Below are 17,099 nucleotides of genomic sequence, written 5' to 3' on the forward strand. Positions count from 1 at the left end.
TGAAGGTGACTCTTCGTAGAATGACAGAGATAGGAGCTGCCCCTTCCAGTTTCTTAAAGGTGTCACAGTTGGCATTGTGGGCAAAGCAGTTCTTTGCTGTTGGATTGTCCTGAACATGGTGAGAGGCCATGAAGTGCAGGGGTGCCCCACACGTCACAGTGAGCCCCGCCCCCCGACATACACATATGCATGTGTGTTCACACATTGCCCGGTCCCTTGTTGAAAGCCACTGGCCTGGCAGTCCCTTCAATCATCTGGAAAGCAGAAGCCCCAGAGGCTGAGTGACATATCCAAGGGTGTAGATCTGATGATTTCTTTTTGTGCTAATACTAGGGCTTGAACTCAGGGCCCAGCACTGTCTCTGAGCTTTTGTGCTCAAGGACACCACTCTACCACTTGAGCCATAGCTCCACTTCCAGCTTTTTGGTGGTTAACTAGAGATAAGAGTCTCACAGACTTTCCTGCCTTGGCTTGTCTTTGAACTGTGATCCTCAGATCTCAGCCTCCTAAGTAGCTAGGATTACAGGTGTGAGCCACTGGCACTTGGCTAGATCTGATGACTTCTGACACAGCTTTACCCTTGAACACCTGCCCAGAGCACAGTCTTAAAGTAGAAAGTCAACTGTCTCCAACTCGGAGAAGCAAAGGTCCAGAGACAAACCAATGTCACTGTGATTGGAGACTGAGTGAGCCCTTCCCGGGGGAGAGATTGTCCTCTGGGCTCCATTCGTCTTAGCCAGTCCCACTGCCTAGCTGGCACGAGGGAATGTGACAGCTCCCAGCAGGTGAGGTCCGCGTGCAGACATGAGCTCAGCGAGAAGGGCCAGTCCCCAGGCTGAGATCAGAGCCAGGGGCAGCCCGAGGGGTCGGCCTTCATCTCGGATCTCCTACGGGCTCAGGCAGAAGATGGACAACTCCATCCTGGGCCCTGGATCCACTTCCATGGTCTTCACAGTCTCCATTGGGAAACACGGCAGTGAGTGCCAGCTCCTCCTCCACATCCTGGGCTCTCCCTGGATCACAGGAGAAGGAGTGACCAATGAGAAGACAAAGTGTAAGGAGAGGACTGGGAGGGAGAAAGTGGGCCCTTCGGAGTAGCTACCTAAAAAGAGCCAAATGGGGAGCTGGAGGCTCACGCCTGTCATCCTAGCTACACAGAAAGCTGAGATTCTGAGGATTGTGGTTCGAAGCCAGCCTGGGCAGAAAAGTCCATGAGATTTATCTCCAATAAACTCCAATAAACTATCTAGCTAGAACTAGAGCTGCGGCTCAAGTGGTAAAGCGTTGGCCTTGAGTAAAAAGGAGCTCAGGGACAGTGCCCAAGCCCAGAGTGTGAGCCCCAGACGCGGCAAAACAACAACAACAAAAAACAGCCCAGCACCGGTGGCGCACACCTGTAATCCCAGCTACATGAGAGGCTGAGATCTTAGGCTCCAGGTTCAAAGCTACCCCAAGCAGACAAATGGGTGAAATTCTTACTTCCAGTTAACCAGTAAAATGCTGGAAGTGGAGCTGTGGCTCAAGTGGTAGAACTACAGCTTAGAGAGAAAAAGCCAAGCAAGAATACAAGGCTCTAGTTTCAAGGATAAGTACTAGCATTAAAAAAAAAAAGAATGCATGGCTGGGGATATGGCCTAGTGGCAAGAGCGCTTGCCTCATATACATGAGGCCCTGGGTTCGATTCCCCAGCACCACATATACAGAAAATGGCCAGAAGTGGCGCTGTGGCTCAAGTGGCAGAGTGCTAGCCTTGAGCAAAAGGAAGCCAGGGACAGTGCTCAGGCCCTGAGTCCAAGGCCCAGGACTGGCCAAAAAAAAAGAAATGCTGTTAGAGAGCTGAGCTGTGTCTCCACGGTAGAGTACTTGCCTACTGTGTGCAGGGTCACGGTTGATCCCAGCACTACTGAAAACAGGAGGAACGGGAAAGTGAAGGAGGAAGGGAACACATGCATAAAAATCTGTAGAGCTACACCACACTCACAATGTTTTTGTGGGGAAGTAGTACTGGGGCTTAAACCTACAGCTATACACTTGCTAGGCTAGCACTGTACAACTTAAACCACGCCTCCAGCCCTATTTGCATGGGCAAGTTCTAGCTTTCCCTCTCTCTTTCCCTTCATCTCTCTCTCCCTCCCTCCCTCCCTCTCCCTCCCTTTCTCTCTCCCTTCCTCTCTCCTCTCCCTCCCTCTTTCCCTTCCTCTCTTCTCCCTCCCTCTCTTTCCCTCCCTCTCTTTTCCTTCCTCTCTCTCCCTTCCTCTCCCTCCCTCCCTCTCTCTTTTCCTCCTTCTCTCCTCTCCCTCCCTCTCTCTTTCCCTCCCTCTCTCCATATATATATACATACATATATACACATACATACATACATAGACACACATACACATATTAAGGCTGGTGCTGTACCACTTGAGCCACACCTCCAGTTCCAGCTTTTTGCTGATTAGGGAGTTAAGAATCTCTTGTATTTGTTTGTTTGGGCTGGTTTCAAACTGAGATCATCAGATAACAGCTTCATGAATAGCTAGGCGTAGAGGCATTCGTCATGGGTGCCTGAGATCGTCTCGCCTTTATCCCAGGCAATCCTGGACCATGATCCTTTCTTTATATCCGAGTGTGTGATTTTTCTTTCTTTCTTTTTTCTTTTTTTTTTGGCTGGAGTTGACCTGGAACTATGATACTCCTGATCTCTGTCTCCTGAGTAACTAGGATTACAGGCACAAACCATGATAACTGATTGCACGACAGTTTTGTGAGATGTTACCATTGGCAGAAAGTGGGCCGAGTACACACAGGAATTCTCTATCTTATAAACGCATGTCAGTCATGGGGCTTGAACTCTGAGCCTAGGCACTGTCTTTGAGCTCTTTTTGCTCAAAGCTAGCATTCTGCTTTGAGTCATAGCACCACCTCTGGTTTTCTGGTGGCTAATTGTAGACAAGAGTCTCATGGACCTTACTGGCAGGGCTGGCTCTAAACTGTCAGACTTGGATCTCAGCCTCTTGAGCAGCTAGGATTACAGGCATGAGCCACCAGCACCCGGCAAATTTTTTCTCTTTTAAAGAAAAATAAAACATGTTGGTATGTAAGTATGGCTATGGATAGTCACAATGTTTTTGATAAAGCAGATTTCAAAAACAGTCTATATAGGGCTGGGAATATGGCCTAATGGCAAAAGCGCTTGCCTCCTACACATGAAGCTCTCTGTTCGATTCCCCAGCACCACATAAATGGAAAACGGCCAGAAGGGGCGCTATGGCTCTGGTGGCAGAGTGCTAGCCTTGAGCAGGAAGAAGCCGGGGACAGTGCTCAGGCCCTGAGTCCAAGGCCCAGGACTGGCAAAAAAAAAAAAACCCCCAAAAACAGTCTATATAGTAGTGAGCTCTCTTTATTCCTGAGTTCATCCAGATTCAACCAACATTGGTTTGAAAATATCTGAAAAGGAATACATTGAAAATATCTGAACAATGTATACACTGAAAATATTTGAACATGTGTACATTTTTGTCATTATTACCTAAAAGTATGGTATAACAAGGATTTTCATAGTAATCACACTTAACTAGGGATTTTAAGTCATCTAAAGATGATTTAAAACACCCGGGAGAGGGGCTGGGAATATGGCCTAGTGGCAAGAGTGATCGCCTCGTACACATGAAGCCCTGGGTTTGATTCCTCAGTACCAGATATGTAGAAAATGGCCAGAAGTGGCACTGTGGCTCAAGTGGCAGAGTGCTAGCCTTGAGCGGGAAGAAGCCAGGGACAGTGCTCAGGCCCTGAGTTCAAGACCCAGGACTGGCAAAAAAAAAAAAAAAAAGAAAGAAAAAGAAAAAGAAACACCCGGGAGAAAATACAGAAAATACATAGGTTATATGTAAACAGTATGCTATTTTATATCATGGATTTTAGTGCTCTCAAATTTTAGTTTCCACAAGAGGTCCTCGAACAAATCCTCTTTGGAGTCTAAGGATAACTGCGACTGTCTGTAAGTGCAATTTTTATTTTATTTTTGGCAGTACAGGGGTATAAACTCAGGGCCTTGTTCTTACTAGGCAAGTTTGCTACCATTTGAGCTGAACCTCCACCCCCCCCTCCTTTCTTCACTTTATATTTTAAGATAGGGTCATTTGTTCTTGCCTGCAACTAGCCTCAGAACAAGATCCTCTACCTTCGCCTCCTAGATAGCTGGCATTGCAGACATATGCCGCTAGCTTATTTGTTGAGATGAGTTCTCACTAGCCCCCCCTTTGGCCCCTGCTCCCCATCTATGATCCTTCCCATTTCTACCTCCCAAATAGGTGGAATTAAAGGTTGCGCAACTAAGCTTGGTAGGCAATTTAAATTTTTTTTTCTCTTTTTGCTAGTACTGACTTGAACTCAGGGCCTGGGTACTGTCCTCAGCTTTTCCTCTCAGGGTTAGCACTCTATCATTTGAGCCGCAGCCCTACTTCTGGTTTTTTTGCTGGTTGGTTGGAGATGAGTGTCGCATAGACCTTCCTGCCTGGGCTGCCTTTGAACTGGGACTCTGGTGTCTTGAACAGCTCTGCTGACAGGTGTGAGCTACCCGCGGGACCCTCCCATTTTCACCTAGGGAAAGCTTTCCCCCTCCTGCTCGGAGGTCACTGGCTCCCTGCTACTCCTGGGCCTCAGGGGACACCTTTGGCCCACCACATTCACCCTAGTCCTCCTCGCCCATCTTTCACCAGGGGGAGACTCCCGAGGCGGAAGCCCTAGGGGACTGAGCCTGACCCCATTGCCTGGAGGAACAGACACCTGGCTACCATGCTGACCCTGGATCCAGCACGGAGGAGGGAGCACCTCCTCCCTGCCTGCTAGTCCGCTGCCCTTCAGGCCAGTGTCCTTCCAGTACTGTACAGGCAACTGAAGCACTTACCCTGAGCTGGGCCTTGGGAAAAGGGAGCATCTTGGTTCTTCCTCTGGCTCCGGAGACCCCAAGAAAAGCAGGTCAGCAGCCCTGGGAGGCCGGGTCTCTCCCAGGAGCCTTCTGAGAGAAAGAATGCAAAGCCCAACAGATAGATGTTAGACAGTGGCTGCTTTAGACCAGGAATCTCCGCTCAGCTCCCCCCTCCCCCCCAACCCTCCCAGTTTCCACTTCACCCTCACAAAACCCCTGGGCTGTCTGAACTATGGTGGGGAAGCCATAGCACCACAATGACCCCAAAATTTATTACAATTACATAGCACCAAAGAAAACACTCAAAGGGCAGCTGTGTATCTCTCTGGTTGTCAGTACAAACTATTTTTCTGTGTGTGTGTGTGTGTGTGTGTGTGTGTGTGTATGCTGGCACAAGTATTTGAACTCTGGGCCTCTAGCTCTTGCTTAGCTTTTTCTACTCAAGGATGATGCTCAACCACTTGAACGTACACCTCTACTTCTGGCTTTTGGGCTCATTACTTGGAGATAAGAGTTTCTCTAATTTGTCTGCTTGGGCGGGCTTGGAACTGAGATCCTCAGATCTCAGCCCCAGACTGTTACTTAACATGAGCAGATTGAATCTCTTTTGATAACTACATCTAAAACTTTAAACAACTCTAATTGTCTTATTAAGATCACAGCACTACCTTAGTTTTCTTGGAATCATCTGAGCTCTTCACGGTCTGCAATGAAGCTATCAGGGATAGTATTTTTAAAGGGGCTGGGGGTGCAGCTCAACATGGAGCACTTGCAAGATACTTCAAAACACCACCAACAAAAATCCTGGCAATAGAACCTCTCCCTCAAGTCTCCTCCACAATCTTTACCCAGTGGAGACTTACTGTTAATTTATATCCAGTTCTAACCAGATTGAATCCTGGATCCTTAGGTTTTTCAACCCAAGGCAGCTGAATTAGGTAACAGATACTGGGCCAAAGAACCCTGTCACAAGGCAAACAAGCTAATAAAACAAGAATCGTCATCAGGCAGTGAGGAAAGAGGCTGGTAAACTTTGGCAAACACAGTAATGTAAGGAAACCTTAGCAGTATGAGCCGGTCTAGGGGTGGGACAGAACCGGTGCTACCCACTGCAAGAACTGAGAAGGAATGGGTTACCATGAGACTTAGGACCTTTACTTATTCATAAATGGTTTCCATCTTGTAATATGTTTTCACAAAAGGAGGAAAACACTTAACAGAGAACTTTGCAAATTGTTCAACTGTTCCTATTGATCTAGAAGGAGGAGAGACCCATCTGCTGGTGGCTTATAACTGTAATCCCCACAGCTCAGGAGACTGAGATCCGAGGATCAGGGTTCAAATCGAGTCCCCAGCAGGAAAAGTCTGTGACTCTCACATCTCCAGTCAGCCAACAAAAAGCCAGAAATAGAGGTGTTGCTCAAGTGGGAGAGTGCCAGTCTTGAGCAAAAAAAAAAAAAAAAAAAAAAAAAAAAAAAAGCCAAGCAATAGCTGGAGGTGGGGGGGGGGGAAGGGTGGAGGCGTGCAAAAATCCATTCTTCCTTCTAGGCAGGGGGAAAAAAATGGAATGTAAGGTTCAACTCCCAAGAGAACATTGACAAAATAAATAAAGTTAGATTTTAAAAATCAGGTGGTGAGAGCTTAGAGAACAGGAGGGCAAAAGACCTGGGACTTAATTGAAACCCCCCTTTGTGAAACTACTTAAAAAGAAACACAAAAGATTGTGGGCACGTCACTGGTGAACTTGCACACCAGAGTGCCAGGTTTTCAGAAAGGCTTCCTGAAGGAGAAAGTCCATTTCTGAAGGGAGTGATGGAGACCAGAGGGGGAAGAAAAGGGCTTTTCAGGCCCAGGCGAGAGCCAGGCGTACAAAAGCTTAGGAGGCCGAAGCAAGTGAACAGGTGACAACTTGAACGTTGTCCCGCGGGAATGGAAGAAGCCTTAGGTTTGGAGATTAGGGTTAGACTTCTGAAGATAACAGTTCCATGCGGTGCAGGACATCTGTGATTTGTGTGAATTCCCTTCTTTCTCCTCTTCCCCCGCCCCCCCCCCCACCCCAGGCTGATGGAATAATCAACCCAAGGATACCCTAGGGAGGGTCCTCGGGTCTCAGGATGCTGAAGGTGGAATTTCCAATGCAGCCTCACAGAAAGGGGGGTGGGGGTGTGGCCTGGCAGGGGTCCCCAGGTCTGCCTTCTGGAGACCCGGTACCCCTCATCAGACAGGCACGAGCGCATATGATATTTGTCACGGGCACTGAGAAAGCCCCTACCCTACCTGTGCATTGCTGTCCCCCAACCACAGGTGCCTGGGGAGAGCCCTGGGGCACCCCAATGCAGCCTGCCCCCACTAGGTATTTAGGAGCGGCGGATGGAGTAGAGGGGTGTGTGTGTGTGTGTGTGTGTGTGTGTGTGTGTGTGTGTAACGCAGAGGCCTCCACTTTATCAGAGTCAGTTCTACTTATAGGGCGGGTTCGAATCCCAGGCCACTGTTCCTATAGAACCTGAAATACCAAGAGGAGATTTCTGAGCCAGCAGCAGCAAAAGCCCTCAAATGCCCTCCACACTCAGGAGCGGGTGGAGGGGAAACGGGGTGTCCGCAGCTGCGCCCCCGGGGGGATGGGGGGGTTCACACCTGTAACCCTGGGTACTTAGGAAGGGAGAGATCCGGAAGATATCGGTTCCCAATACACTACCCGAAGGCCCCAAGTGGAGGCGTGGCTCGAATGGCAGAGCCGCTAGCTTAGATCCAAAGAGCTCAGGGGGGGGACCCCCCCCCGCCTGCCCCGAGTTCAAGCCGCAGCGGACCTCCACGCGCACGCGCGCGCGCACTCACACACACACACGTGTGCGCACACGCGCACAGCCTCGGCCCACCGTAGGGCAAGGGCAGGGAGGTGAGCGTGGAACCTAGGAGGGAAGCCGGGTCCCCACCCCCCCCCCCGGCCCTGGCGTCCGCGCACCCCGCACCCCCTCTTCGCCTCGGCCGCGGCAACCCCTCGCGGGTTCCTCCCGCGCGTCCCCCGCGCGCCGCGCTCCGGACGCTCCAGGCATCGCCGCCCCCAGCTTGAGTTCCCAAGCTCCGCCCCCCCCTCCTCCCCGGCGCATCACCCCTACATTTGCATCTCAGGACTTTTTTGTGTCCCCCCCCCCCACCCCAGCCCCGTCCCCACCAACTCCTCAGATCTTCGCCGAGTCCCGCCGCCCCCCTCCCCGCCATCTGCCCTCGGCTCGCCCCCGGGCCTCAGTTTATCCCCTCCCCCCCCCCCCCGGGCACCACGATCTAAAGAGGGGCGTCGTCCCCAGGCCGGCCGCGCCTCACCTGGCCGTCCGGGTCCCGCGGCTTGCAGGGCCCGGCAGGCGGCCGTCTGCGCAGCCAGGCTGGAGGCTGGGCGCGCGGGGCAGTAGGCGGCCGCCTGCACGGGGCCCCCGACCTGGCGGCCGAACACGGCGCGCAGCAGCGCCTCCAGCCGCCGCAGCCCCGCCGCCGCCGCCGCCGCCGCGTCCTCCAGCTCCGCGTCGGCCACCAGCACCCCGACCAGCGCCGCGCCGGCCCGCCGCCGGCCGCGCACGTCCCGCAGCATCTCCCGCACGCGGCGCCGCGGCTCCCGGGCGGCCAGCGACGCCGCGCGGCACAGCACGAACACCAGCGGCGAGCGGAGGGCGCGCGGCGCCGTCCCCGGGGCCCTGGGCGCCCCGCACGCCGCGCCCGGGCCCGAGTCCGCGCCCTCGGCTCCGGCCGCCGCCGCGCTTCCCCGGGGCCCCCCGGCGGGCTCGGGCGGGAACACGGCGCGGGCGAAGTCCCGCAGCAGGGCGCGGCTCTGCTCGCGCTCCCACAGCTCGCCCACCAGCAGCACCTGCCCGCGGCCCCCCGCCGCCTCCACCAGCGCCTGGAATCCAGGCGGCTCCGCCGGGGCCCCGGGCCGCGCCGCCGCCGCCGCCGCCGCCTGCTCGCGCTCCATGCTCGCCGCGGCCGCCCCGCGCGCCGCCGCCGCCGCCGCCGCCGCCCGCGCGCCCGCCTCCCACGCCCCGGGGCCCGAGGACACGCCCCCCCCCGGGGAGCCGAGCCGCCCGGACCCCCCGGGCCCGCGGACGGGGACGGGGATCCTCCCGCAGCTCCGGCGCTCAGCTCGGGAGACGGAATGCCCGTGGATCGCTCATTCATTCATTCATTCATTCATTCATTCGGCCGGTACTGACCGAGGCAGCCAAGAGTCGGGGAGTCAAAATGATCCTGCCCGCCGCCCCCCCCCCCCGCAGAAGTCTGAAATCGAGGATCGGGGTTCGAAGCCAGCCTGGACCCAAACAAACAAACCTCCCCGTGAGACTCTTCTCTCGAATTAACCACTCAAACACCAGAAGTGGCGCTGGGGCTCAGGGGCAGCACCCAGGTCCTGAGTTCAAGCCCCACAACCGACCCCCCCAAAAATGGGAAGGAATCCCCACATGGATAGGGCTAGAGCTTGGCGCTCTTCGGACCCCTGGGCTGTGGAGTGGGAGTGGAACAGATCAAGCCAGGTGGGGGGACTGGGGGTGGGGTGGGGGGAGGGCAGGGGATACTCCAGAGCTCTTCTTTCTGAAGCTTCAACGTTTGCCCCCAAATGGGTCCAAGATTACTTCCACAAATCCTTACGGAGAGCAGGAGATGGAGAGAAAGAGGGTGCACTGGTGACCCCCCATGGAGCAGAGGGGAGGGGGTCTGGCATGGACACTAATAGGGTGCTAGCTTGCCTGAGGGCGGGGAAGGGTGTCTGTTGGACAGTCAGAAGCAGAACACGCTTCCTCCCTTCTCCTTCACTTTTGCCCGACAGGACAGTGTGTGTGGTGCTAGAAATGAGCCGCTTAGAGGGAGGCTGGTGCTTCAGAGGGACCAACTTTTTATGCTATTTCATTTCAATTACATTCAAGTAGTTACTGTGGTGGGGACCTTAGGCCCATTACTTTCCCACCTGCTGTACAATAGTAGACCAAAAGGGCCTGGGTGTCAAAAACCTGTTTAGAGCAGGGAGCAGCTCAAGTGGTAGGCACTGAGATCAATCCCCATAACATGTTATTTAAGGCCAGCCTTGCCCTCAGGCTATAAATAAGCTCCAGCTCCTCTTCTGCTTGCCTTGATTCCTGTGTCCAGTCATTCTGCTAAATCGTCTCCTCCGAAGTGTATTATGGTGGGTAGGTGCCGGTAGCTCACGGTAATCCTAGCCACTCGGGAGGCTGAGATTTCAGGATCATGATTAGAAGCCAGTGTACATGCAGGGACATCCACGAGACTCTTATCTCCAATTAACAAGTAGAGCCTTGGCTCAAATGGTAGAGCTCCAGCCTTGAGTTCACACACGTGCACATACACACAGAGAAGTGTTTTCTGTGTCTGTGTAAAACGATGTTTCTTGAGCACCCACTGTGTGCCGGCAGTGGTGATTCACTGAAGATGCAGCCCTTCCCCAAGTGTCGTTATTCAGTAGCAGTTTGAGCCGGAACTTGGAGGAAGGACCTTGGCCCCGATCCATATTAGTGTGGCTTTTTGTCTTTACACACTGTCTTTTGGATTCCGCTGGGAGGGTGCCTCAGTTCTCCAAGCAGAGAGCAGAGTGCGGGTGGGAAGAGCACCAGATTGCGAGCAGGATCAGCACATGTCCAACGGGCACTGTGTGTGCCCAGTGCTGGGGAAAAAGCCATGAACAGAGGAGTTCACCTCCGTGGCTCAGGCATTCCAGCCAGGGCCGGGAGACAGAGACAATTTAGATGGAGATGGATGTTATGAAAAACAGTACCTGAAATCCCAGCTACTCGGGAACCTGAAATCTGAGGATTGTGGTTCAAGGCCAGCCAGGGCAGGAAAGTGCATGAGACTCTTATCTCCAGTTAACCACCAGAAAACTAGAAGTGGAGCTGTGGTTCGAAGTGGTAGAGTGCTAACCTTGAGCAAAAGAGCTCACTGGACAGCACCCAGGCCTTGAGTTCAAGCCCCACAACCAACAATAAAGGAAACAAAACAAAACACCCACCAAACAAATAAACCAAAAAACCTAATGCAAGTTGATGTGGTAATTGAGGCACTGGGCCTTTTCCTTTGCTTATCAGCTTGGCCACACCCACGGAGGCCACACCCACCAGAGGCAGGTGGGCCCTGAGAAACCAATGGAAAGACAGGAGAAGCCCTCAGGTGCCCTCCATCCCAGTGCCAAATGGGAGAGAGGGGAGGCTGGGGGAATACTGCCCCACCCCAGCCTGCCAATCAGAGATGGGAAACAACACAAGGCCTGGAGCCTTCTTCACTGGCAGGGATTTTATCCACAGGGCTCAGCTTATGGAAAGAACAGTGTCCAGGCCACAGTGTCACCAGATGTTGACAAAGAGGGTGTAGCCAGGTCCACGTTGTAAAACTGCTGCAATTCTCACCCCATGTCTCTTCCTTTTTTTTTTTTTTTTTTGGCCAGTCCTGGGGCTTGGGTTCAGGGCCTGAGCACTGTCCCTGGCTTCTTTTTGCTCAAGGCTAGCACTCTGCCACTTGAGCCACGGCACCACTTCTGGCAGTTTTCTGTATATGTGGTGCTGGGGAATTGAACCCAGGGCCTCATGTATACGAGGCAAGCACTCTTGCCACTAGGCCATATCCCCAGCCCCCCTTCCCCCATGTCTCTTCCTGAGCTCAGGAGAGACACAAGGTAGATTGTAGATTTTAGTCTCCTACAGAGGGGGCCTATTGCCAGCAGAGATAGCTGATATTTAGGAAAACATGAATTCATGGGCGGGGGGGGGGGCGGGGGGGGGGATAAAAATTAGATTTCCGAAAAGTATAAAACAGCAGATTTAAAGGACAAATTAATTTTCATTTCAGGTCTGATAACACTGAATAACAGTGGCATAAACACAATGAACATTGTCCACCGATCCAAGATTGCAGCTAATGTTCTAGCCATCACATGTGCATTCCAAGCGGTTGGGTAGTACAAGGACTGAAGAAGGAACAAAAGTTAGATTTGTTACCAGAATTGGACGATGATTCAGGGAGGAAGTCTCCAAAAGGGAAGAAGCCTCCACCTGGCCCTTGGGCACTGAGCCCTTGATATCGTTGCAAAAAAGAATTTTAGATCCCAGTGCCAGTGGCTTATGCCTGTAATCTTAGCTATTCAGGAGGCTGAGATCTGAGGATTACGGTTCAAAGCCAGCCTGGGAAGAAAAGTCCCCAAGAGACTCTTATCTCCAATTAACCACTCAAAAACTGGAAGTGGAGTTGTGGCTCAAAGTGGTAGAGTGCTAGCTTTGAGCTACCAAGAAAGAGCTGAAGGATAGTGCCCAGGCCCTGAGTCCAAGCCCCAGGACTGAGGGGAAAAAAAGAATTTTAGGGCACGTGGAATTAGAGAACAAGAAAGTTTATTAGGGCTGGGGATATGGCCTAGTGGCAAGAGTGCTTGCCTCGTGTACATGAGGCCCTGGGTTCAATTCCCCAGCACCACATATACAGAAAAGGCCGGAAGTGGCACTGTGGCTCAAGTGGCAGAGTGCTAGCCTTGAGCAAAAAAGAAGCCAGGGACAGTGCTCAGGCCCTGAGTCCAAGCCCCAGGACTGGCTAAAAAAAAAGAAAAAGAAAGTTTATTAACAGAGCAAAGATGGAAAGATAGTCCACAACCCAGACCTGCGTGAGGACACACTGTGTAACAGGTGTAATGAGTGCTCTAACATCACAGATCTCTATGGTGAGAAGGTGAGTTGGAGGCTTGGCTCAAATCTGCTCCAGGATAAGTGCTCTGTTTTTATCTGACACTTGTATATGTTGTCATTTTGCTGTTATGCTTTTACCAGTTAGGCCCAGCAATATAAAAACTGTTCTGCCCATTAAGTTTGGGTCATTTTGACATGTCTGAACAAGTGCACAAAATTGGGAGGTAGGAAAGACAGAGAGAGAGAGAGAGAGCTGCTCTTTTCCATTTATACTTTTCGCTTCCTTTTTTTGTTAAAGTTTGAAGCTTATGAGTGAGGGTCAGGCTTAAAGCCAAGAAAATAGTGCCTGTGTGCTTTTAAGCAAGCTGTTCATTAACAGAGTGTTTATCTCTGAATTCCCGGCAACTGTTTCCCGTGCCTCGTTTTCCTGGTCTATTCGCCTCAGATGGATTTCAGATTTCCTAATCCTGAATTTAAGAAAAATGTAAGATTTAAGAAAAAGTTGAAAAACAGTTTTAAAGTATTAAAGAAGAGCAACGTTGAGCCTAGATTTCGACTTCAGGTAAATAGTGAATCAGAAAGCCCCTCTCTGAATATATACTAAGGAAATACTCCATCAGGAAGCAAATAAGAGAACCCACTGTCAGCGATCATTCCTGTAATCCCAGCTGGTCAGGAGGCTGAGATCTAAGGAGGGAGATTTAAAGCCACCCCTGGTAGGAAAATCTGTGATACTCTTATTTTTCAGCTACCACCAAAAAAACTGGAAGTGGTGCTATGGCTCAAGTGGTAGAGCACTAGACTTGAGCAAAAAAGCTAAGGGACAGCACTCAGGTCCCGAGTTCAAGCTCCAGCACTGGCAACAAAACCAAACAAAAAAGCTAGGTGCTGGTGGCTCACGCCTGTAATCCTAGCTACTCAGGAAGCTGAGGTCTGAGAATCACAGTTCAAAGCCAGCTTGGGCAGGAAAGGCCATAAGACTCTTTATCTCCAATTAACCACCAAAAAAAAAAAAAACACAACAAAAAAACAAAAACGGAAGTGGCGCTGTGGCTCAAGTGATAGAGCACAACCCTTGAGCCAAAAAGCTCAGGGATGGAGCCCAGGCCCAGAGTTCAGGCCCCATGACCCATCCAAAAAAAAAAAAAAAGAAGAAAACAAAGCAAGAAGTTGCAGGGGAGTGAGAGAGAGAGAGAGAGAGAGAGAGAGAGAGAGAGAGAGAGAGAGAGAGAGAGAGAGAGAGAGAGATCTAGGAAGTGCTAACTAATGACAAGTAAAGGATTAAACCACTAGTTTACCTCAATGATGGTACAGTGCCAGCAAGGCACAGCCCCTTGGCACTGTCACCTGGCCACTGTTCTGTTCATGAAGTGAATCCTGTGGTTAAAGACGCTGGCCACAAAGAAGGGAAAAGAAGAGGACAGGTGCAGGTGTTGCATTTCCCTCCCCGCTGGCAGGCCTGGAGCTGCCTTTGGGGGCCTCAGTGGGGGCGTGGATGGGGCTGGGGCTGGGGTGGGCCGGGTTCTCTACCAGACTGCAAGAGATGGAGTGTAAGATTTTCTCTAGGCCTACCCTCCTCCTCCACTTGGTTTTTGTTGTTGGTGGTGGTGGTGGTGGCGGTGGTCTTGGGGTTTGAACTCAGGGCCTGTGTGCTGTCCCTTAGCTTTTTTTTGTTCAAGAATGTTTCTGAGTAGCTACTGGTGCCCAGCTACTTTTTCGGGGGTAGGGTGGTACTTCGTGTGTGTGTGTGTGTGTGTGTGTGTGTGTGTGTGTGGTGTGTGTGTGGTGTGTGTGTGGTGTGTGTGGTGTGTGTGTGGTGTGTGTGTGTGTGGTGTGTGTGTGTGTGTGTGTGTGTGTGTGTGTGTGCCTGTTCCGGTTGAACTCAAGGCCTTGCATGCTGGCTTAGTTTTATTCTACTCAAAGCTGGTGTTCTACCACTTGAGCCATCCCTCCACTGCTGGCTTTTTGCTGGCCAATCGTTGGTGAACTTTCCTGACAGGGCTGGATTTGCACTGTGATCCTGGGATCTCAGCCTCCTCAGATGTCAGTGACCTTATGATCCACGCACCCTCTGGCCTCTGTGGGGCCTGCTCAGGGCATAACTGCCTTCTCAGAAAGCCTGCACTACGTGGGTGGTAGAGCCGGGTGAGCCCCCAGTGAAGACGGATGGACGATGGATCCGGAAATGAGTGGACCCCCATCGAGTTCACATCTTTTTATGGGACAGAGGAAGGCCCAGCAGGGAACCAACAAGAACTTTTATTCCAAAGCTCATCTACCTCCTGAACTACTGATTCTCAGCCCCTCGACATCCAGGTAACAAATTCCAAACCTTCCGGAGGTAGCTAGAGGGCAGATCAGACAGATGGTGGAATATTTAACCAAGGTTGGAGTCCAGGGCCACTGGACTTTACCTTTATCTGTGTTATTTGCACAGTACAGCTTCTATTATGAAATTAGCAGGAAATTACAAAAAAAAAAAACCTTAGAAAAAACAAGGAAAGAAAAAAAGCCAGACCAGATGCCAAGAATGATCTCTGCCTCCTCCTCTCCACCACGCCCAAGGAAAATCCGAAAGCAAATGCATTTCTTCTTCTTGAGCTCAATGGAGGTGTAATGGGAGACTGAGATTTGTGAAAAACTTTGTCTCTTGATGGTTCACTTAAGCCCAGCTTGGTGGCAGATGTAATAAGGAAATGCTGGTTCAGAAAACAGAGAGCTCATCTTTCACTGTTGTTGTTGTTGTGTGTGTGTGTGTGTGTAAGAGACAGAGCGTGTGTACTGGGGCTTGAACTCAGGTTCTCATGCTCTGGCTTGGCTTTTTCCGCTCCAGCTTGCTGCTCTCCTGCTTGAGCCACACCTCTACTTCTGGCTTTTTGGTAGCTAGTTGGGAGATAGGAAGCACATGGACTTTCTGCATGGGCTGGCTTTGAACTTAGATCCTCAGATCTCAGCCTGCTGAGTAGCTAGGATTACAGGCGTGAGCTACCAGTGTTTTATCATCTGTCCTTTTGTTCTCTTGTCTTCCCTGCTACTCTGTTTTTTTTTTTTTTTTCCCCAAGACAGTTGTGCTGGGGGCTCTGAAGGTGGAGCTGGTGGCTTGTCAGGAGTGGAAATGGGGGACACCCCAAGGCCCACAGCGAATAAGGCTGTCATAGGAAGAAGAAGATGCTTTAAAACTGGGCCTTCCCGTGGCTGTGGGCCAGGCTGGCAAGCCGCCCGCGTGCGAGTTGTGTTCTGGCTGCTGGATGAGCAGACCTTATCTGCCTAACTGGGGTTGGCTCCAGTGAGGTACCAGAAATACAGCTCTGCATGTCAGCTACTGTCTAATCACCCCGGTGGCATTTCAACGGTAGGGATCTGGTGAAGGTGTGTTCACAGGGCCAGAGAAGAGAGGTATGCAAACCTGCCATTCAGTTACTCTGGCAGTAGGCAGAAGTAGGAGGATTGGAAGCCTTTGGGCAAGCCTGGGCAAAGTCAGTGACACCCTTCATCCAAAACGAAATAGAAACAAAAGGGTTTGGGGGGGGGGTCTTAACTCAAGAGGTGAGAGTGCTTGCAAGCAAGAGATGGGGGGGAAGGGAAGGGGAGAAGGGGGGCGGTCCTCAGGTGGGGCAGGGAGAGGAAATGCTGTAAGGTAGAAGTGTGGCTCGAAGAAACCCCTCTTACCCTCTCACAGGGCCCAGGACATCAGCCATGTCAGGACAAGGGACAGGAATCTTGCTGGGAAACACCTGAGCTGTCAAGGCGAAAGAGTAGATCAGGTAGAATCCAGGGTCGTGGATGCAAAATAGACAACGTTGGTTCCAGCAGGGAAAAAAAAAATATCCTACCTCTGCCCTTTCCTATCCCTTTTTAGTTCCTCAAGTTCTGACAGCTGTCTTATGACCCTGGATGGGTGGGTGGGGATTAGATTTGTGGAAGGAACCTGATTAGAAATTAACAACCATGTCAGGATGTCAGGATGCCACAGAAATCAGCCAAGAAAATGTCACCTTCCAGAACCTCGTTATAATAGGGGCAACCAATCAGAGCACAGTCCAGGTTATAAAAACCCTTGAACTCGGCTACTTAGAAAGAGAGCAGCAGAAGCCTTTTGGCGGAGGCACTTCTCTTCTGAATAAAGTTCTTCATGCTCACCCTTCAAGAATCTGGGAGGTCAACCGCCGCAACATGGAGGCATAACACCCTCAGGCACTGCCCACTGCCGGGCTGTAACATTAGGAGGTCTTGCCTGCTAGAACGCTGCAAGCCTAGACGTTTCTGCCAGTTTGGGAGCCAGAAGGGCCGTGACTCAAACGGCCTCTACCCGCTGTGGACCTCAGAGAACATCAAAGTGAACCGGAGAGGACAATACTGTGGGAACAGAAGCGTGGTGTCACAGCAAGGGTGAAATGCCCTGGAGGTCACAGCCTCAAGGTGACTTCAAGGGGATCTGTCAGCAGCTGAGGCTCCTGAAGAGGGGACAGGTACAATCGTGATCGATGGCTTCGAACTCATTCAACCTGGGCCTTCTTTAAAATCTACCT

The 17,099-nt window shown here is 51.7% G+C and overlaps 1 protein-coding gene and 1 long non-coding RNA gene across 3 annotated transcripts; one reads left to right on the forward strand and one right to left on the reverse strand.

Moving 5' to 3' along the window:
• The first annotated feature begins 431 nt into the window (after nucleotides 1-431).
• On the forward strand, nucleotides 432-15,110 carry LOC125350212. The gene is made up of 3 exons (XR_007210698.1): nucleotides 432-711; nucleotides 11,065-11,071; nucleotides 15,100-15,110. It is a non-coding gene; the product is annotated as an uncharacterized LOC125350212 (long non-coding RNA).
• On the reverse strand, nucleotides 704-8,870 carry C4H2orf72 (chromosome 4 C2orf72 homolog). 2 transcript variants are annotated; one of them, XM_048344548.1, is made up of 3 exons: nucleotides 8,231-8,870; nucleotides 4,883-4,996; nucleotides 704-1,007 (listed from the first exon to the last, which is right to left on the reverse strand). In XM_048344548.1, exons 1-3 carry the CDS (start codon nucleotides 8,868-8,870, stop codon nucleotides 874-876), a joined length of 888 nt encoding a protein of 295 aa, XP_048200505.1. In that variant the 3' UTR covers nucleotides 704-873. The 2 variants fall into 2 exon arrangements, with proteins under 2 accessions (XP_048200505.1, XP_048200504.1); XM_048344547.1 differs by having other exon boundaries at nucleotides 4,883-4,999.
• Nucleotides 15,111-17,099: the final 1,989 nt, after the last annotated feature.

This window comes from Perognathus longimembris, chromosome 4 (assembly GCF_023159225.1).
Source record: "Perognathus longimembris pacificus isolate PPM17 chromosome 4, ASM2315922v1, whole genome shotgun sequence".
In the NCBI taxonomy this organism is placed as follows: domain Eukaryota; kingdom Metazoa; phylum Chordata; class Mammalia; order Rodentia; family Heteromyidae; genus Perognathus; species Perognathus longimembris.